Source organism: Rhinolophus ferrumequinum, chromosome 18 (genome assembly GCF_004115265.2).
Source record: "Rhinolophus ferrumequinum isolate MPI-CBG mRhiFer1 chromosome 18, mRhiFer1_v1.p, whole genome shotgun sequence".
NCBI classification, from domain to species: domain Eukaryota; kingdom Metazoa; phylum Chordata; class Mammalia; order Chiroptera; family Rhinolophidae; genus Rhinolophus; species Rhinolophus ferrumequinum.
Genome location: NC_046301.1, coordinates 56876548 through 56895999, shown reverse-complemented (window position 1 = coordinate 56895999; position 19452 = coordinate 56876548). Strand labels below are relative to the sequence as shown.

Sequence of the window (19452 nt, the reverse complement as noted above, 5' to 3'; positions counted from 1 at the left end):
CTCCCCATTCTACAGGCAAGGGGACTGAGGTCCAGGTACCTTGAGTGACTTGCCCACACCACGTGGCTGGATTCTAGCCCAGCTGGAATTTGAACCCAAGTCTAACTTATACAGCCTCTTAACAGCTGCCCAGTGCTGCAAAGACACCCAGACCCACACTTTGGGGATACTGGTGTGTTAGTTTCGATCCCCTAGCTCTAGGCACAGCCAGGACCCCTGTTTTCCCTTGACCTGAGGAAGACTCTAGGGAGCATAGAATGGACTTAGCCAGAGTTGGGATAGGGCACCCCCAGCCAGCCCTGGAGGTGGTCTCCAAGAACTGGCATAGCCTCCTGGTGTCACGACCACACCTGCAGTCCCAAGCCCCTTTGAGCCTGGGCTCTCCTGCCCACCAACACCACGTGCACTTGGGAACCCGTAGGTCTGGTGCCTGAGGGGCTGTGATGATGGAGTGGGCTGGCTCCGCTCCACAGCCCGCCCTGGAGACGTGTGCCCTGGGGGAGCTGTATGCAATGTGTGTGGGGAGAAGCGAGTGTTTCTATAAAAGGAAGGCTGAGTGAATGCACAAGCTCGAATGGAAAATTTACCGGCTCTGGGAGGGCTAGTCAGGCCCGGGGGAAGGCCAAGCTGTGGGTTCCCACCCTAACCCGCCCTCCCCAACCTGCCCCTGAACCCACACCCTGGGAGGCTGGTGGAGGGGGGACCCTTTGCAGGGAGACCCAACAGCATCTCCAGGAATTTGGGGCCTTTGACAGCAGCCGAGACTCCAGTTGCCTCCTCTACCCAGTTCTGCTCCTCCTCCTCTCTGGTCGCTTCCTCAAAGCTCCCTCAGGGAACTTTTCTCTAACCTCCTGCCACATGGGGCAGCCCACCCCTAACCCTTGGGTCCCCCCAGCCTTGGGCCTGGTTCCTCCCACCTGGCTTCTATGTTGGAAATCCAGAATGACACCAAGAATTTACTAAGGGAACTTACAGACACAAGTAGCAGCAAGATGGTAAATCACACCAGAAGGGATGGAGGCGTGATATATACAGACAAATGGCAACGGGCCCACTTGTCTATGCAAGAACATTCCTTTCAGGTGTACGGGCCCACCCCCTGGGCAGTCAGCTTGCTTTCTAAGATGGCGCAGTCCCATTAAGTACCAGAATTTGTTCCCCTAACACACCCTCTCTCTGCTAGTGTCACCCCTCCATCTGTGTGACGTAAGGTCAACACGCTCAGAAAACCTTTCCCTGACACCTGTCAGGCTCAGGCCTGCCTTAACCGTCCACACAATCACCAAGGGTCCCCTCATGGCCAAACCAAGGTCACTCCAGGTGGCTTTGGACTGGACCTGGCAGCGGCAGCCTTTGGTGACCACACCCCCCTTCCTCACATGCCCCCTTTGGTCCCCAGGACCCCAAGCTCTGCCTCTCCTTCCTCTGATGTCTTCCTCTGCACGTTAGACTCCCATTCCCACCTTTAAACCACAGGAAAGAAAGCGAGGCAAACTGACAACTTTATTCACAGTTACAGGGTACAGTAAGCAGGAAGGGACGAGGCGACAGTGAGGGAGTGTTTGAAGGTGGTTTTGGCCCAGGCTCCTAGCTGCCCCCACCTCAGTTCGTGGCTGAACCCCTATACAACAGGGCCTCCATTTCTCCGACCCCTGCTGTGTGGAGCTTCTTAAAGGCCACCTGGTACTGCGCACAGAGCCAGGGACCTTTTACCATGATCGGATCCTCATGCCAGCCCAGTGCCAGCCCAAGCAGTACTAAAGGCCAGGGGCTCCTGGATATCTGGCGTGTTCTCTGCCTGCCAGGCCCCTCACTTTTCAGGGGTGGCCACCCGGCCCAGAAGCTCCAGAGGCACCAGGAATGGGTTCAGGGGGCAGACCCCAGCTGCTTGCCAGGCGGATTTTGGTTCACCGGGCCCAGCATTCTCAGGGGCCTGGGGGGTGGCCTGGTCGGCATCCTCTTGCCCCCCAGAGCCAGTCTCACAATCCTCAGCCCCCGGCCCCAGGTTCCCACCGCTGGGGTCAGACTGGGGGGCTGTCAGGCGTTGGTATGTGTCCAGCATATGCTCAGCCAGGGCTGTACAGGGCAGGTGAGGCAGCTCCTCAGGAAGTGCCATGAGCAGGTCAAGGACCACAGCTGACTCTGGTGATGGACAGAGAGAGGAAGGGTAAGGGGAGGCCAGGGTTTGCCGCCTGGGACTCTATCCCCACAGCCCTCCCCATTCTTCTCACCTGCTGCGGAAAGCTCAGGGCCATGGCAGCTGCGGGAGATGGACGACAGGTACTTGTAGATCTTCTCAAAGTCCACTTGGAGATCTCCCTCGGGAGAGGGGCCAGCCAGGGATTCAGAAGGTGCCTCAGGGGTAGGGCCACGAGCCTCAGGGCTCTGGTCCTCCTGCCCTCCAGGGGCACTGAGAAGCAGTAGTTTTCCACGTGCCTGCGTGGGCCTGGGGGGCTTGGAGTGCAAGAGGCTGATGGGCTCTGTGGCTGCAATGGTGAGCACCTGGCAGGCAGAGAGATCAGCCAGGGAAAGGTGAAAGTCTTCCCATTGGCTACTCCCCTGCCCTGCACACCAGGCTGGGCCTGTTCACCAAAGCCTTCCTGCCACCCCGAGAAAGGCGTCACATATAGGGGACGGCCTCAGAGGCGGGGATACAGAAGCTCAGGGTGTCTGGTGACTGGCCAGAGTCACAGAGCTGACCAGAGAAAGGGCCCAGGACCCAGGTCCACCTTATTTAGACTCATATGTATGAACCTGTCCCCAGGGACACCCCTGTCCTGCCTAGAGGATGGCTGTACCTGTGAGAAAGCCACAATCAGGGCTTCCTCCAGCGGGCCTGTTATCTTCTCTGCCAGATCCATCCATACCTGGGTGGGGAAACCAGAAAGTACATGGTCAGCCTAGGGAGCAACCCTCAGGAGTCCCCCAAGCCCTGCCCCTCCTGGGGATCCCCTGACCAGGTTATCCCCCCTACTCCCACCCTATCTTCCAGGGGCTGGCTCTGGGGAGCCTTGCTCGCCTCACCTCGATAGGGGCTGGGGTCTGTGTTTCCCGGCACCGTGCACCCTTTGAGCCACCTGGGTGCACCCTCTGAATGGCCTCCCGTACCACGCGACCCTTGAGTTGCCGGAGGAAATCCCGAATCTGGGGAGGAGAGAGGAGGAGGCTGCATGGGCCTTCTACAAGACCAGCGCTGGGAGACAGAAGTCAAAGACCACTGCCTCCCGCTAGCTTGGTCTTAAGGGTCATAGCGAATCTGCCCGGGGTTTGGGGCCAAGGCCCACGTGTGACGAGTTACCTAATAAATATTTAAGGTCCAGGCCCGTCTGGCTCCTGACCGCAGGCAAGGCCCGCCCACATGCTAAGTACTATCCTGTTCACCGCCCCGCTACAACCACTCCGCCCCATTTCCTGACTTTCCAACCTCATTCCCGCACTGTCCCGCTGAGCCACCCGCCCGGTCCGCCCCGTCGGGGACCTCAGTTCGTCCTACTCGGAGTTCGCCCCGCCCCTAAATTTTGCCTTCGCCCCGCCCCTCAGCCGCCGCAGCACTACCTCCACCTCTCCCCGCCCCTCGGCCTCACGCGTGCTCCACCCACGCCCAGCCTCCCTGCTAAGGTCGCCCTGCTCCCAAGTTCGCGCTCTACCCGCCCAAGCCCCGCCAACCCATCTTACTCCCGGCTCCCGCCCCGGACACATCCTAGCTCCGCCTCTAGCCTCGCTCTCTTCGCGGGACACCCCTGACCTCGGCCTCGCTCCGGCCCGGCAGCTCCCTGGCCAGATCGGCGGCGTCCGGCTCCGGCTGGCCCCGCCGCGCCTGCAGTAGTCGGAGCAGCTGCCGCTTCTCGCGAGCGCTCCAGGCCGCGGAGCCTATCACCTCGCCCAGATAGCGCGCCGGGGCCGCTCGCCGCCGCTGTGGGGGCTTCATGCCGGTGAGGGCGGAGTCCGCGCTCCAGGGCCGCTTTCTGGGGGGCGGGGTTACGGAGGCCGCTGGGGCCAAAAGTACTGCGCGGAGGCGGAAGCAGATGGGGGCGCGGCCTCGCGTGTGCTGGGTAGAGGGAGCTGCCTGGGTGGGAAATAGTGCGGAGGCTGGCAAACTAACTGCCGCGGGGTTGCATTTTATCTCATTCGCATTTTATCTCATTTTATCTCATTTTATCTCCCCAGCCGCATTTTATCTCATTCGTAAACTGGAGCCCAAACCTTAGATCTCGTGCTCTCCCTCCATTCCTGGACTAAGTTTTGTGTGCTTTGCTTCTCCAAGAGGGGTGGGTCCTGGATGGAGCTGTCCAGTCGCAGCCAAGAGCCTGGGCTGTGGAGTCGCCCAGCCCTGGGGACCTTGAGCAAGTGATTTAACTGTACCCAGCCTCAGTGTTCTCATCTGTAAAATGGAGCTAGAGTCCTGCTTTTGTCTATGCTCGGGAGGGAGGAGCTCAGGCAGGGAGGGATTTAAGGAGCTCTAGACTAGGCGGAGTGGAGACTGGACAGAGGCTGGAGGTCGAGACCCTAGCGAGGGTAGGGTCCAAGCGATGGGAGTGGAGAGAGGATACGGCCTAGATTTGAGAGGCTCACAGGAGACAGGTGGCCTGGTGAAAGGGTGGAGGAAGGTAGCAGGGTTTCAGACTTAAACTGGTGGGGTCTGGTGCCCCTTTCTATTTGGGATAGAACGCCCTTGGGTCTCCCCTGGCCCTTATCTGCACATCAGTGTATATACTGGGGATGCCAAAAAAAATGTATATAAGGGGACATTTTGGCCGACGTTGCTGAAGCAGTAGTTCACTGTAATCAGAAGTGTCTAGACGCTGACGGTAACCACTTGGAGCACTTCTCGTAATTGCAGAAGTCAAACGTGACTTGTATTCATCTTCTGTTACTGGTATATATTGAGTATTACAATTTTAATAGTTTTTTCCTGTCTTAAAATGTGTATATGTGTTTTTTGGCACTCTATCTGTATTTGGGCTATGAACCCTGCCCCTCTGCCCCACCTCTCCAGTCTGGACCTCTTCCAGCCCAGAATCCATCCAGTCCTGGTCCCAGGCCTCCGCTTTCTGACCCACCCCACCCACTCCACAAGGTCTGTGCACACAAAGACTTCAGAACTCAGTAGGTCAGACCAGATGTTTATTTTAAGCCCAGGTGGGAGGAAGAACTAGGAGGGTGGGGTACAGGGATCATGGTCCCATAGGGTCCGAGGTCACAGCAGCTGGTCCTCGAGCCTTGTCTGATGCCTTGGCTGGTGAGTCTTGCCGGACCCTGCTGGGGGGGGGGGGCGCCATCCCTAGAAGGGTGCGACCCAGGTTTCGCTAGTGACCCAGGACTCTACGCAGGATACCTCCTTCCCAGCTAATCATTGGCCCCGCCCATCAGATGTGCATGGAGGTGAGGACATTAGGTCTGTCCCTGAACTCTCGCCTAGTGCTGGTCCAACACAGAGCCTACAGTCCACCACGACTGACCCACTGTCTGAGTTCCAATCCCAGCTCCACCAAATGTGACCTCTGATATATTCAGAGATTGCCTCATTTTATCATCTCTAAAATGGGGATTATAATAGTATCTACCTGAAGGTTCTTACAAGGATTAAATTAATATATGGAGAACATTTAGGACGCTGCTTGGCACAAAGAAAGCTCTATGAAGAGTCCTCATCATCACATTCCTCCTCCAGCTATCGGCCACACTTTACACCTACACACACACACACACACACACACACACACACACACACACACACTTACCTACCTCACTGGGGCCTTTGGGGCTGAGGGCCGCTAGGCGAGTTTCTTGCGGGCGGGCCGGGAGGTGGAGGCGCTGGAAGGGAGAGGTAGGCTGTGGAGCAGTAGGGGTTGCTGCATGCTGGCCTGGGGCAGGGGCGCCCCCTGGGGGCTGCTGCGGGCCTAGCGGAGGCATGTCTAGGGATGGTCCGGTCCCGCTGGCTGGGATCGCAGCGACCCTGGGATCCCCATGCGCGGAAATAGGCCGGGCCTGGCGGAGATCCTGGTGGGCCGAGGTAGATACCTGAGTGCGCGCACAAGAGGCCGAGACCGGCAGCCAGCGCGGCGCCTAGCACGAAGGCAGCCACCACCAGCGCCACCACTGGCGCGGGCTCCAGGGCTGCCTGAGCCGGTGCAAGAGGTGCCGGAGGCGCAGGAGGCTCGGGGCGTAGGGCTCTGCCGGGGACGCCCTTGGGTGGCCCTGTGAGGAGTACAACCCTGAGACTAGGCCCAGGTCCCAGAGGTCCTCCCCACGCCCGTTCCCCAACCCCAGGGACCCCGGCAGGGGAGAACCGAGCTCTCACTGGGGGAGGGCCGCGGCACCGTCACCAAGATGGGCTGCGTCAGCGTTTGTAGGTAGGGGGTATCGGCACCCAGACTCTCCCCGCTGCCGGCGTCAGTGCATGCCTCATCCTGAGGCAGACACTGGGGGGAGGAGAGGGAAGAGACCGGGACGTGAGAGCCCCGTGATCCGAGGGCTGGTCCCGGGGCTCCCAAGAGACCTGAGTCCAGCACTCTTTGCAACCAGGAGTCCCACCACTAGAGCGCTGAATACCCAGCCCCTTGGGGGTACCTCAGCCCAGCCCCTAAGATACACACGCAGCCGGACGCCAAGCTCGAGAGGACTCCAAATTTCAGCCTCTCAAGATCACACGACCCCGCTCTCTGAGCAGTTAACCTTCTGTGAAGCCCAAAATTAGGTACCCAGAGATTTGGCCCCATAGTGGCCTTCTGCATCCAACCGCTCAGCCCTGGAGGGACCTCAGAGTTCTGCCTAAGGGGATCCCAAAGCCTTGCCCAAGAGAGAATTCAGTGCCTACTACCTGTTCCCTGGGGAACCCTTTCGCAGAACTCTCCCGGCCCTTTAAGCTCCCTGCACCCAGCCCCTAGCCTGAAAGAGACCAAATGCCTACCCCCAGCTCCGAGGGACCCGTGCCCAAGGCCCCAAAGCGCCCTGACCCCCAGATCCCCAAACACCGAGAGGCTCCTCGCTCAGATGCCAGGAGGATGCCCAGCTCCCGACGGGCCCCAGCGCCCAGACTCCCGGCCCTGCGTCCTCGCACCGACGACGGCGGCCGCAGAGTCACAGGCATAGGAGTCCGGCGGGCTCCCCGGAGGTGGCGGCAGCGGCTCAGCTGGCAGTGCAGAAACTGTACAGAGGCGTTGAAGATCGGGCGCAGGCGGAAGCTGAAGCGGGCGGCACCGGGGCGCGGCGGCAGTGGCGGGAAGGCAACCGAGGAGTCGACAGGGCAGCCTCCACGCAGCAGCGCCAGGACGGGCCCCGGTGCCGGGCGTGAGGACGGTGTCACCGAGCAGTGGTGCAGAGCCAGGCCCCAGCGCGAGGAAGGACGAGCCAGGGCCGCCTGGGCGTGGGGGGTGGGAGGGCGGTATGGTACCGTGGCCAGGATCCGCCGCTCCCACCTGCCCGCCCCGGGCCCCAACGCACCCCGCGTCCGCACCTGCACGAACACGCGGCTGTCGGCCGGGACCTCGAGCGGCCCGGCGCGGCGCGGGAAGGCGTCCTCCACCTCCGATAGCTCTAGACTGAAAAGTGGTCGGCGCAGCCAGGAACCAGGCGCCGCCGGGAACGGGGGCGCTGCTGGGGGAGAAAGGGTGGCACAGAGGGAGGACGCGCTGTCCCCTGGGCCCTCCGGCAAATGATCCAACGTCCGTTGGAAAATGGATGCGGTGGAAGATTCACTCATGCTCGGCTCCGCGCTCGTTCCTCACCAGTGGGCCAGCAGATAAGCAGATATGACGTGCCCCCTGGAAACCCCTGCGATATCACAGCCCAGCACAGAGCTGTGTGCCTGAAGAGGAGTTCTCCTTCCTGAACCTCGATTTCTTCCCCCGCAGTGAGGGAATTCCAGGTGGGGAAAGTGGGTGAGGGTTACCTGATGGGGGAGGGGAGGGCTGGGCGAGGGCCCAGGGCTGTCCTGGGGTTGCAGCAGGGCCAGCTTAGGGCCGGGTAGGGGGTGCTGGTCCCACCCTTCTTTTTCTAAGGGAAGGCAGGTGCTGTCACCAAAGGGGTAAAGTGGAATGGGGGTGCTCTCCCCCAGCCCTTCTGACACAGCTAAGCCACCAGGTTCTGAGGCTTTTCCATTTGTCCAGGTTCCTCACTCCCAGGCTGAGGGCAGTGACAGCAAATGGGGAAGCGCCCACGAGGGTCTCCTAATTTTTGTGATGACACGCACAAGCGCGCACATGGACACATTGGTGTCTGCCTTCTGGAAGCACTCAGTTGCAGTCCTTGACTCTCCAACATTCAGGATGGTCCCCCACACACCCCTTAAAAGCATTCGCACTGTTCCCCTCCCACAGTCCCTGGCCTCACAGTGGCTGCTGGGAGCTTTGAAGAAGTTGGGGATCCCAGAGAACCTAGAAATGGGGACGGGCAGACCCCACCAGCCACCCATTCCACCAGGCGGGGTGGATGAGAGGTCAGGTTGAGAGAGGGAGGCAGAGGAATGGGAGAGCAATGGCATACAAGTCCCCCAAGCCCCTACGTACCCGGGAGCCCGCTGGGCAAGGTGGAGGTCCTTGGGAGAAGGGCCAGCAACAGGAACGTGGCACCCAGCATACTGGACTGGCTACAGTGAGCGTGCGGGGGCCGGGGGCAGAGGCACCAGCCCAGGCAGCACTCAGAACCAGCAGGTGGGCAGGTGGCCCTGTCCTTGGCTGGGCAACCACCTCAGGAGGCAGGGAGCGGGGGTGGCAGACTGAGGGGCCGACACCAGAGCCCTTGCCCAAGGCCTGCCGGGGATTAAGAGCTCCTCTTCCACTAGACCTACAGCTATTGGGGGGGTGGGGTGGGGGATGGCAGGTGTCCCTTCACACTGCCTGCTTGCTATTGGGCAACTCACCACAAACACCACCTACCAGCCCAAACCCTGCCTCAGTTTCCCCTCGATGCAGAGACCTCATCTACCAGGATGGCACTGCTCCCCCATCCCTCTATTCCCCCAGGTCACACAGCTTACAGCCCTTTTCCAGAGTCTCAAGCCACACCCTGCCAAGGCCCAGGTCACACCACAGACTCAGTGGAAGAAAAGGGAGGGGTTTTATTTTCAAGCGTCTAAGGATTTACAAACAAGGATGTTTCATTTTAAAAAGGGAAGGGGCAATACTGGCAGTCTGAGAAGGGGTTGTGGGCTGATGGGCTGGGCCAGGCCACCCCAGGCCCCTGCCTGCCTGCTCTGCCCTCTGCCTGGTCGAGGATGGCTGGTGACTGGAGACAGAGGGGAGGGGGGGACATGGGAGAGGGAGGGGGGAGGAGAGGCTCCCCCAGAACTCCCACTTAACACTGAAGGGGAGGGGGGCAGGCAGACACACACTCACAAAACAAAGTTAAATAAAAATAAACTCGGGCAGCAGGCCTTGGGCCATTACTGGCCCTGGGACCAGCCACATGACCTTCTAGCTACCGGCAAGGCCCCCTGGGGCTGGGACCCACAAGGGAGGGTGGAGTCAGGACTGTGGGCACCCGACCCTGCCCCCATCCCCTCACAAAGGGGACTGGGGCAAGAGAGGTGGCCGTACCCCGGGGACGGGGATTGAGGGAGCAGAGAGAAGACAGTGGAGTACTTTTTAAACATGCGGCCTTTTGTGACTAGTAAGAGTAACAAGAGTCGATAGGCTAGAGGTTACAGTGATGCTTATGCTAAGACTAGACTGCGCCAGCTACGTCCAGCGAGGTTCCTCACCTTTGGCGTTGGTTGGTTTTTGTGTTTTTTTTTCTTTTTTTGTTATTTTGTTTAGTTATCCACTTGATTTGCATGCATCACCAACAAAAAGGAAACACACCCCCTCCGGCTCTGGCTGCTGCAGAGGGCTGGGGGGAGGGGGCACCGTGGCCCAGCCTCTAGAGAGGCTGGGGACTGGCCAGCTCTGGGGGAGTTGAGGGGCACTCCGGGCACTGTGAAGGCGTGGCTGCCTTCACATGCCCAGCCCTCGGCCTGCCTTACCTCTGTCCCTGTCACACTTCCTCGAACCCCCACATCCACTCTCTGTACCCTTGATTCTGACTCCCTGGGCCCCGTGGCCCCCATCCCTCCTCCCTGCCACACCCATATTGCTGCCTTCCACCACACCCCACACAAACCTTCCCTGAAGACCACCTGGTGTGGCCACGGCCCTGTGGGCTCCTTCCACACCCCGAGATCAACACCCCGAGATCAACTCACCGCCCCCACCCCTAAGCTGTGGCCAGTCTCCAGCCCTGAGGGAGGAGCCCCCACCCCCAGTGCCCACCTTTGGGACTAGTCTCCCCAGGCCAGGCTGAGGGAGGCACAGTGGCCCAGGCCCCGATGGCCCGGCCCCCCGGTGCCCACAGGTGGTTGGGGGCTCCACCACAAGCAGCTAAACATGACTTTGGTAAAAGTTTCTGAAGGTACCGACAAACCCCATGAGAACAAGCTCTTCTTCCTCCCCCCACCCCCCAAATATCCCCCCAAGTACAATAAAATACAATAAACTCCAAAAAGGACCCCCTGAGATCAAAGAGAGAGAGAGAGAGCCGGGTCTGCTGCAGTCACAATGCCCAGCCTGCCTTCCTGGGGCGAGGACACCAGCTGAGGGACTCGTCCCTCGCCACAGACCTAAGTGGACCCAGGGGTCCCATCGGGGGTGGCAGAGCCCAGGTATGGGCCAGGAGAGAGGCAGAGGCAGGGAGGGAGATGGGGAAAACCAGAGGCACTGAGGGAGGTGACAGAGGGAAATGAAGACAGGGAGCATGTGCACCAGGGAGGCGAAGGGGACAGCATGGGGCAAGTGTGGGAAGGTACAGGACAGGCGACTCTCTCCTGGCCCCTGGGGGGCCACCCCAGCCCAGAGGTTACGACTGAATAAATAGCGAGTCTGCTCGCGGCCTGCTGTCTTCCGTTCACAGTGTCTGTCGGGGGGGACGCATACGGCTGACCCCAGGACTGGAAGGGCTAGAGTCTGGCGGGCCCATCTGTCCACGGCTGCTGGGCAGGAAGTCAGGGGTGGGTTGGCGTCCCCTACTTGCTGTCCTCAGCCCTTGGCGGCCGTCCAGGTCCCAGGTCTCCCCTGATGGGCAGCTGGGTGGCCAGGTAGGGAAGGGGGGCCTGTGTCCATGTCCCTGGCCCCCCGGTGAGCATGGCCGCCGCCATGCGGCTACCTGAAGAAAGGCAGGTGATGCTGGCTCAGGACTCCGCTAGTCCGCGGTGACTCGGTCTTTGCCATGACATCCTTGAACCAGGACGCCACGTCCACCTCCAGCGTCTCATAGCGCTTGATGAAGCTGTGTTCCTGTGGGGACCAAGGGGGGAAGCTTAGGACGAGGGCAGCTTCCTGGCTGGCCTCGCCCAGGCCCTGGGTGTCCGAATGGGCAGGGGTACGGAGCAACGCTGGGGCAGGGCAGGAGGGGCCCCAGGTACTCACAAGTAGCTTATTGTACTTTGGTCTCTTTCTGTGATCTTTAGTAAGGCTGGAGAAAGAGAAGGGAAGAAAGGGAAGTGAGAGCCTGGAGGTGGGCTCAGCTGACCTACCAGCTGAGCCAGGGGTCTTCAAGAGCCGCAGGAAGGAGCTGCTGTGTCCTCCTGGCCCTGTGCTGCCAGCTGGGACACCACAGACAACCCGAGGCCTGCACCCACCTGGGAAGGGGCCTAAACCGGGTTGTAAGGTGCCCATGGGAGGCGGGGGCTCCCCCAAGGGAGAATCCAACGTAGACTCCTGTCTGCACAATTCTGCTTGTTGGTGCAGGACACTCAGAGCCCCCTGCCCTGGGACCCCTCTGCTGGTTTACAACCTTCCGAGGCGAAGCCCCAGGCCAGCTGGCCAAATGCCCTCAAGGCCAGATCCAAACCCAACTCGTGACTCCCAGGGCTCTGGCTCCAGCTCCTACCTGCAGCCCCGGCCCTGAGCCCTTCTGATCCCATGGGGGGGCGGGGCCTCTCCATCCCGATTCGGCCTGAACCTCCCCGGCTGCTTTGAGCTGGGGGCCACACCTGACCTGCCTGCCTCCTGGAGTGGAGGGCCGGGGCAAGGACTCCTCACCAGTCTTTGACGAAGGACTGAAAGTCCCCCGAGAAGTCCATGTGACCAGGCAGGAGTGGGGGCTCTTCCTGCAGGACCTTGGTGAGGACCTCGAAGTCTGTCTTGCAGTTCTTGTATGGAAACTGTCCTGTCGCCAGCTCCACCTAGGGAGAGACGGGCTGGAGTGGCCAGGAGCCTGTCCTCCTCGCTGCCCTCCCACACCCTGAGAACAGGTCACCCAGCCCTCAGAAAACGCCCCAACTCACCAGGGAAATGCCCAGGCTCCACACGTCCGCCCGGATGTCATAGTCTGGCTTGGTGGGGTCCGGGGGATCAATACGCTCAGGCTGCAGGGGTGGGGACAGCGGGAGGGGGAGGATGAACCCGTGGCTGGGTGGGTGCGCTGCCCAGGCCTCCATGCCCACCTGCTGGCGGGGCCCCCACTTACTGCCATGTAGGCGGCGCAGCCCGCACTCCGAGTTTTAGCTTTGGAGTCGACAAGGCGGCCGCTGATGCCAAAGTCACAGAGCTTGATCTGGCCCCGCTCGTCCAGCAGGATGTTGGAGGGCTTGACGTCCCGGTGGATCACGCCGTGCTTCTCCTTCAGGTAGTAGAGCGCTTTCACGATCTGCGGCAAGGAAAGGGAAGCGCACCCTGTGGGGGGCGGAGCGTGGGGGCCGCCCGCCTGGCCCAGCCCGCCTGGCCACTTACCGCCACAGTCATTTTGCCCAGGATCCGCTCAGGGATGGGGCCCTGCATCCGCTTCTTCAGCTTCTCGGCACACGTGCCCATGAGTTCCATGGCGATGAAGACGTCCGTCTGCAGGGGCAGCAGGCGCAGCATGGGGCGGCCTCCCCTCCTGCCCAAGCCAGACAGGCTCCATTCCCGGGACAGGGGCCAGGGGAAGCCACAGAGGGCGGGGGGCTCACGTTGGTGATGAAGGTTCCGAAGCACTGCACGATGTAAGGGCAGTCGTGGCTCTTGAGCACGACGTCCAGGTCCATGAGGATCCGTTTGTTCTCGTCCTTGTTCCCCGAGCGCCGCATTTGCTGCACGGGAGGGGGGGGCTCAGCGTCCGAGCTGAGGGGCTCGGGGCCACCCGGGTAGGGCGGGGCCTCACCTTCACAGCGATGACGTGGCCTGTCTTCCGGAAGCGCATCTTCCACACCTGGCCGCAGGTGCCACTGCCCATCTCCCCCAGGTTCTCCAGGTCATTGATCTCTGCCTGGTAGCGCTGGTGAGGAGAGCCAGAGATGGGGGTCTGCCTGGCCACGGCCCCCCATAGACCTAGACCTGCTATGTCCCGCCTACCCCTCCCCGGGAGGCGGGGGCAGTACCTGGCCCCCGATGGTCAGGTAGCCTGTCTGCTTCATGATCTCCTGCAGCTTCTGGTCAATTTCGATGCTGGGGGAACAGGCAAAGGGTGTGGGTGGAGGGGGGTCCTGACCAACCCGAGGCCACCCCAGCCCCTAACACACAGGGGTTCCCACAGGTTCCGCCACCTTCTCCTTAGGGTCGGCCCTCAGCTCCCCATACTGCCCCCTCACAGGCCAGCTGGCTCCACTCCGAAAGCTCACCTCTCCATGCTGCGGGGTGTGAACAAGGTGGATGGGAGCCCCAGCATGTGGCGAGGCCGGGCAGGGGGCGTGGGGTGCTGCGGGGAGCTCTCGGAGGACGGTGAGCGGCTGCCGCCATCATTGGCCAGCGGGAGCTGCAGGGCTGGGGGGGATGAGAGTCAGGGGCGGGGAGGGGGTCAGCGCCCAGCAGCCCCCGCCTTCGGGGACTGGGGACTTTGGTCTTTGCCTCCCGGCACCCTCAGGTAGGCTGGCACAGACCCCCCTGCCCAATTGGTGGGTGGGAGGAGCTGAAGTCTCCCTCTCCAACCCCGGACCACTCTCAGGGTGTCTCTCCCATCCTCCTGCCCTGGAAGGAGATGGAGTGGGAATGGCTGGGAATGATGGTCCCCAGAGGCTGAGGGTTTGTCCCCAAGTCTATGCTGACAGAAACAAGACCCAAAGGCTGATGACATCCCAGCCAGGCAGCTCCCTGCTGGGTTCCTTTCCTCCCCCACCTCTGCCCAGGACGCAGGCCCAGGGCCACAGTGTCCACGCTGAGGACTCTGTAAGGACTGCCTGCGAGGCTCAGCCTGGCCTCTGGTCCTGTGGGCAACACTGAACTTGGCTGCCCAACAGGAGTGAGGCGGACCACACTGGGGAGACAGTGGGCAAGGGACCCAGGCTTCTAGCTGCTCCACGTTCTGTTCCAGGGTCAGGGAAGGCCACCCTCTGGCCAGCAGGCTCATCTGTGAGCCTCCCAGCCCGACCTGCAGAGCTGGGGCCAACCGGGACAGGGGCAGGATCCCAGGCTGGGCCTGTGTCCTGTGGGTGATGGGTTCCGGCTGGCACAGCCCCTCCAGGACTGACAGGATTTGGAGGAGGTGCTGGGCCAGGCAGGGGATTGGTTCTTTCCAGCAGCCTGCATGCGGACGGCTTGGGCATGCTGCAGGCAGGCAGGCAGGCAGCAGGCAGGCAGCGAACACCCCAGGACGGGCAGGCGGCGTTAGGGGATGAGAGGGCAGGAGAGAGACAGACAGACGGGGGCCAAGATTGGGGCCCAGCTGCTCAGACAAGGCACTGCAGAGACAGGCCAGAGAGGAGCCCAGACAGGGGAGCAGGTTCCCTGAGGGACTGGGAGCCTCCCTTGGCTGGCCTGGCAACAGGGTAGAGGAGCAGAGGTCGGTATGGCCTCCAGAGGAGACAGATGATCCTCCACTGAACCCTCATACCCAGAGTCCCTGGCACGCCAGAAGGGGGTCCCTGGCTGGAGGAGGCACTGGCTAGAAGCGCCCTCTCAGGTTCACCTTGCCACGGAGAGCACCTGTGCCTAGCTGATGCTCCTCCTCTCTCTCTCCATACGTCTTGCTGAGACCCACCTTTTCCTCCCCCAGTTTTGCAGGCACCTGGTAACATGGGCCCAGTGACTGATGGGTAGACCAACAGGTATGCTTGAGTTGCTGGCAGCCAGGCACTTTCCTTGCGCTACTGACCCCAGCCTGAGTGAGGGGGCAGGTATATGACCCTGGCCTACAGGTCTAGAAGGAGTACAAGTCTTGCTAGAGTAGAGGAAGAGCTCTGGGGACCCTGGGGACACAGTTGGACCCAGCACCCTCACCTCCATGCCCCCTCCCACCCCAAACTTTGTTACATCTCTACACCTCTGCCCTGCTGTGGCCAGAATCAGTCCTAAGCCCTCTCTCTCTAGCTCAACAACCTCACCTTGGACTCCCCCTGAACCTGGACTCTCTTGAGATACAACCAGGTTCTCCCTGGGCGGGGGGGGGGGGCATCTGAGCCCTTCTGTCCTGCAGCAACAGCTCTCTGGGGCAAGGAACCACACCCCTACCCTCTCCACACTTTGGTGCCCTGGGGGTCCCCTCCCTTGTACAGGCACTGGGCCTCTTGAGAGCTGCCCCAGAGCCCGGGAAAGGGCTGCAGGGATACAGAGGTTTCCAGCCAGCCCCCCAAACTGAAGCATGGTGGGGATTTGAGGGGAGCAAGTGGGGGAGGGTGGAGATACACAAAGGCCCAGAGAGATCATTGAGGAGGTAATGGGCCATATAGTAGATCAGGCGGTCAGAGGAAAAGCATGAAGATGAATGAGAGAGAGAGAGAGAGAGAGAAAGAGAGGGAGAGAGAGATGAATGAATGAATAAATGAATGAATGAATGAGAGAAAACAAGAGGACATGGGGGCTGTCAGGAGCCACAGCTGTACCAGGCTGTCAGTCAGCAGGGGTGTGCGCACACACACACACACACACACACACACACACAGGCATGGCACTAACCCCCATACACATGCAGATGGGCAGATAATAGACCACGGAGCCCCCAACACCATCTTACACACACACACACACACACACACACACACACTTACACACATTCAACTGCCTAATATCCCACTTACACACAAGGACCAACAGGACCAGACAGACCCCAGCCCGGTCTCTCACACACCACCGACCCAATGCATGGGCACACCCCACATACATCCACTCCAGCCAGACCCGCTGGCACCTGTACTCAGGCCTTGGCAGGGCTGTGCACATGCTCCCCGCCCCTCCCACAAGACACTGCTCAAACCCCACCTTCTCCAGAGGCTTCCCCCAACAGTCCCCCTACAGAACCCCCAAGCCTGCTCTCCTCTGCTTTCCCCAGTACTTGTCGCCTTCTCCAGTTCTCCCCAGTCAGGAGGCGCTCACTATTCTCACCCCTTCAACTCCTAGTGGGGCATCAGCTGCACAGCGGGACTTGGTCGGTTCTGTTCACTGCTGTATCCCGAGCCTAAAACAGGTACAGCACCCAGGGGCCAAGACGTGTCCCCTGAATTACTGAAATGGATAAACAGGCACAGCCAACATGCTGGCCCCCCTTTCTCTCCCTCTTACTTCTACACACTCACGCACGCACACACACGCACATGCATGACCCCCTCACAGGTGACAGACTCCCAGTCAATGAGGGAGCCCAGGTCCTCCACCAGGGGGTCCAAACCTGCACCCAAGAGACAGAGAGGAGAGAGGACACAGGAAGAGGCCAGGTGGGCCTGATGTTGACCGTAGGGAAAGAGAAAGTGAGGGAGTGAGAGGGACAGTGAGTGAGGAGATGCGCACGCACGCAGGGGCGCTCACACACACAGAGCACGGGGGGAGGGGGATGGCATTCTGCGGCTAGGGCAGCGGTTAGGTCAACGGTGCAGATGTCCAAGCGGCGATGATAAAAAGGCTGGTACCTGCTCGTTGGGACGGGGCAGGAGCAGGGCTTAGAGTGATCACAATAACTGGATGGGGAAAAGGAAGAAAAAAAACAACACCACGATAAATCACAACAGAAACAACCGATTTGTCCAAAAGAAAAGAAATCAAATCATAACGAGGAGGAGGGGGGAGGCACGAGGCACCAAACTGCAGAGATGGGTGGAAACCGACAGATGGGAGGACCGGCAGGAGGGGATGGAGCTGACGCTGACACACACAGATGCCTGCAGGGGGCTCCTCGGGGGCCTGCCCGCCTTGGGTCTTGCCGTGCCTTGCTCTGCACCTGGGACAGCCACCCCTGTAGGCACCCGACGCCCCGTACCCAGCGCTGTCTTGTCCATCCTGGAGCTTAGTAGAAACCCTCCAGTCCTGGCTGGGTTCCTACCCCAGGGAGTGTCCAACGCCAGCATTACCGCCTTGGGGCTTTCTCTGGGCCCCCAAAAGACCCCTCAGTGAGGCACCCACACTGACCCACGTCAGAAGAGAGATGGGGAGTGGACCCTACACACAAGACGGCGGCGGGGGCGAGGAAAGGCTGTGAAGGTCAGGCCAGGTGAGTAGGGGGTGGTTGGGGAGTACCCAGATACAGGGATGTCTTCCCCTCCTGTCAGGATGACCCCACAGGAGCTACGTAAGTGTCATGGGGGTGCTGTTCTTCAAGTCTGTGGGCAGCGGGAAATCTGATGCCCTCCAGCTGAGAGGAGTTGGGTTCTATGGGACATAACAAGGATCCTACATGTGGTCATGGTGATCCCAGGGGGGACAGCTCTTGATTCCAGATGACAAGATGACAGGAAGGTAGGTGCTGAGATGGTGGAATTAGAGGGGAGGCGTATGTGTGCTGGGATGCTAGATACCACCATATGGGCCTCAGGTGTCCCCAGGCTGGGTGGGTAGGGGTATGTGGGGAAAAGGAAGTCACTTGAGCCCAAACGACAAAGTCTCCAGGTTGGGGGCTGAGTGTGTGTTTTTGAGGGGCCAGACACATTCACCAAGATGGTGGCAGTGAAACTGATCAGGGAGTGAAGGGGACCTGGTACATGTATGTGAGTAGAATGTGTGCGGGAGGGGGGCTGCTGGGCTCAAAGACAAGAGCCCACGACGGAGAAGGGATCACCAGACACAGTCACAAGGAGTGGGAGAATCGTCTTGGTCAGAGGGATAAGGGGGGTTACGTGTGCTCAAGTGACCTGAGGTGTCCCCCGGACAAGTGTGAGTGAACCATCCCTTGAACCCGGATGACAAGGACCCAGGCGTGGAGTGGGGGTAGGTAGGGGCCTCTTGACACAGTCACCGAGATAACGGGAGCGGAACCATCTGGTCAAAAGGGATGTGTATGTGCTTGCGGAGGACGTGGATTTGGTCACGGCCGATTGGATTGGGTAGGGGGAGCACGGCTCACAATAGGTGACAGAGACTCCGAGGATCACGATGATGGGGGCGGGTCATCAGGTGGGGTCCTCGCCTGGAGCCAGGTAACTAGGTTCCCAGGCTCCGTCAGGGGGAATCACCCAGGCCGGGTGAGAGCCGCCCGGGAGCTTGCCAGCACCCCGCCCCCCGGGTTGCCGTGACCCTCGCGCCGCGAGACGACAGCGGGGAGGGGGGAACGGACCGGAGAAGCAAGAGCGTCCCGGAAGCGGGGGCGGGGCCTGGCGGCGGGGGCGGGGCTTCCCGCGGCGAGCGCCCCGCCCCACCCGCCCCCTCCCCCATGCCGCCGTGCTTACTGGGCCTGGGCCGCTGGGGGCTGATATCCAGGTTGAGGTCGATCCTCCGCCGGGCCTCGCGGTTCTCTTGCTTCAGCTTTGCTTCCAGGCGGGACAGCTTCTGCTCCAGGGAGGACGCCGCCATCTTCCCCGCCGCCGCCGCCGCCGCCGCCGCGCACCGCCCGGCCGACCGTCAGCCCGGCAGACAAACACCGCACTGCGCCTGCGCCCGGATGACCCCGCCGAGCCGCCGTTTCGCCCCGCACCGCGCATGCCCGTGTTGCGCACCCGCCCTTCCCTCGTGCGAACCCCCGCGCGTGCGTCCCTCGTCCCAGCCCGAGGGATGACACCACCTAGAGTTAGTGGCTGGCAACGTGCAACGTCTCCGCCGTGATGCGCACGCGCGAGTTTCCCGAACTCAGTGGTGAACGGCGCTGTGTGGAAACTACAATCACCGTTCTGCAGAGAGCGGTGGGCGGGGAAAGGCGGGCACGCTTAGAGGAGAGGAGGTCTCGCGCGTGGCGTCTGCTGCGCACGCGCATGCCCGGCGGCTCGTGCTTGGGGACTTGGGGAGGTTGGTCGCCTCAGCCTTCTTTTTGCTCTTCCTGACTGGCCCTTTTTTGGCACCCACGCCCTCTCAGAACTGCCTTTCTCGCCTGGGACATGGTCCATTAGGATCTCTGTTATGCTTAATTGTTGCCTCCTCACCGTAATTAGGCACCCTTGCCATTTCAGCAAGCTCAGGGTTAGCCAAGGACAAGTGAGAGAGGCGGGGTAGGTCTAGAGCTACTGTCCACCGGCATGACCTCTGACCTCGGCGACCGGGACCAACGTCAGTGCTGGAGAGTTCCAGGTCAGACTGGCGTGGGACAGTGTCAGGCTTTCCCTGTCTGCCCTGCCCCCAGAATGTGAACCCAGCTCCTGGACAATGCAAAAGA

At 61.0% G+C, this 19452-nt stretch overlaps 3 protein-coding genes across 10 annotated transcripts; all 3 read right to left on the bottom strand.

The window, feature by feature from the left end:
- Positions 1-1485: 1485 nt before the first annotated feature.
- Positions 1486-3978, bottom strand: SNAPC2 (small nuclear RNA activating complex polypeptide 2). Its single transcript, XM_033134172.1, has 5 exons — positions 3746-3978; positions 3025-3144; positions 2799-2867; positions 2232-2502; positions 1486-2142 (listed from the first exon to the last, which is right to left on the bottom strand). The coding sequence occupies exons 1-5, from the start codon at positions 3926-3928 to the stop codon at positions 1811-1813; spliced, it is 975 nt and encodes a 324-aa protein (XP_032990063.1). The 5' UTR covers positions 3929-3978; the 3' UTR covers positions 1486-1810.
- TGFBR3L (transforming growth factor beta receptor 3 like) lies at positions 3975-10318 on the bottom strand. Of its 7 annotated transcripts, none has more exons than XM_033134178.1 (7): positions 8508-10318; positions 7457-7596; positions 7061-7360; positions 6302-6422; positions 6022-6198; positions 5746-5814; positions 5117-5281 (listed from the first exon to the last, which is right to left on the bottom strand). In XM_033134178.1, exons 1-6 carry the CDS (start codon positions 8575-8577, stop codon positions 5747-5749), a joined length of 876 nt encoding a protein of 291 aa, XP_032990069.1. In that variant the 5' UTR covers positions 8578-10318; the 3' UTR covers positions 5117-5281; position 5746. The 7 variants fall into 7 exon arrangements, with proteins under 7 accessions (XP_032990068.1, XP_032990069.1, XP_032990070.1 ...); XM_033134179.1 differs by having other exon boundaries at positions 7457-7593; XM_033134177.1 differs by lacking the exons at positions 5117-5281; positions 8508-10318 and adding an exon at positions 3975-4066 and having other exon boundaries at positions 7457-8491.
- On the bottom strand, positions 10307-18733 carry MAP2K7 (mitogen-activated protein kinase kinase 7). 2 transcript variants are annotated; one of them, XM_033134170.1, is made up of 12 exons: positions 18536-18733; positions 16787-16834; positions 13571-13712; positions 13331-13397; positions 13114-13227; positions 12923-13042; positions 12705-12812; positions 12442-12621; positions 12260-12340; positions 12015-12157; positions 11400-11445; positions 10307-11267 (listed from the first exon to the last, which is right to left on the bottom strand). In XM_033134170.1, the coding sequence occupies exons 1-12, from the start codon at positions 18657-18659 to the stop codon at positions 11133-11135; spliced, it is 1308 nt and encodes a 435-aa protein (XP_032990061.1). In that variant the 5' UTR covers positions 18660-18733; the 3' UTR covers positions 10307-11132. The 2 variants fall into 2 exon arrangements, with proteins under 2 accessions (XP_032990061.1, XP_032990062.1); XM_033134171.1 differs by lacking the exon at positions 16787-16834 and having other exon boundaries at positions 10999-11267; positions 18536-18731.
- Positions 18734-19452: the final 719 nt, after the last annotated feature.

Excerpts from the sequence above, each read along its gene's own strand:
- SNAPC2 (XM_033134172.1), bottom strand. The coding sequence starts at position 3,928 with ATGAAGCCCCCACAGCGGCGGCGAGCGGCCCCGGCGCGCTATCTGGGC. Across the intron at positions 2,503-2,798 it reads TGATTGTGGCTTTCTCACAG|GTGCTCACCATTGCAGCCAC; the intron begins GTACAGCCATCC and ends TCTGCCTGCCAG. Across the intron at positions 2,143-2,231 it reads CCCTGAGCTTTCCGCAGCAG|AGTCAGCTGTGGTCCTTGAC; the intron begins GTGAGAAGAATG and ends GTCCATCACCAG.
- MAP2K7 (XM_033134170.1), bottom strand. The coding sequence starts at position 18,659 with ATGGCGGCGTCCTCCCTGGAGCAGAAGCTGTCCCGCCTGGAAGCAAAG. Across the intron at positions 13,713-16,786 it reads TGCCCCGTCCCAACGAGCAG|CCCTGCAGCTCCCGCTGGCC; the intron begins GTACCAGCCTTT and ends CATCCCCCCCAG. Across the intron at positions 13,228-13,330 it reads ACCTGACCATCGGGGGCCAG|CGCTACCAGGCAGAGATCAA; the intron begins GTACTGCCCCCG and ends TCTCCTCACCAG.
- TGFBR3L (XM_033134177.1), bottom strand. The coding sequence starts at position 7,702 with ATGAGTGAATCTTCCACCGCATCCATTTTCCAACGGACGTTGGATCAT. Across the intron at positions 6,423-7,060 it reads CTCTGCGGCCGCCGTCGTCG|TGTCTGCCTCAGGATGAGGC; the intron begins GTGCGAGGACGC and ends TCCTCCCCCCAG. Across the intron at positions 5,815-6,021 it reads CCTCTTGTGCGCGCACTCAG|CGCCTCCACCTCCCGGCCCG; the intron begins GTATCTACCTCG and ends TCTCCCTTCCAG.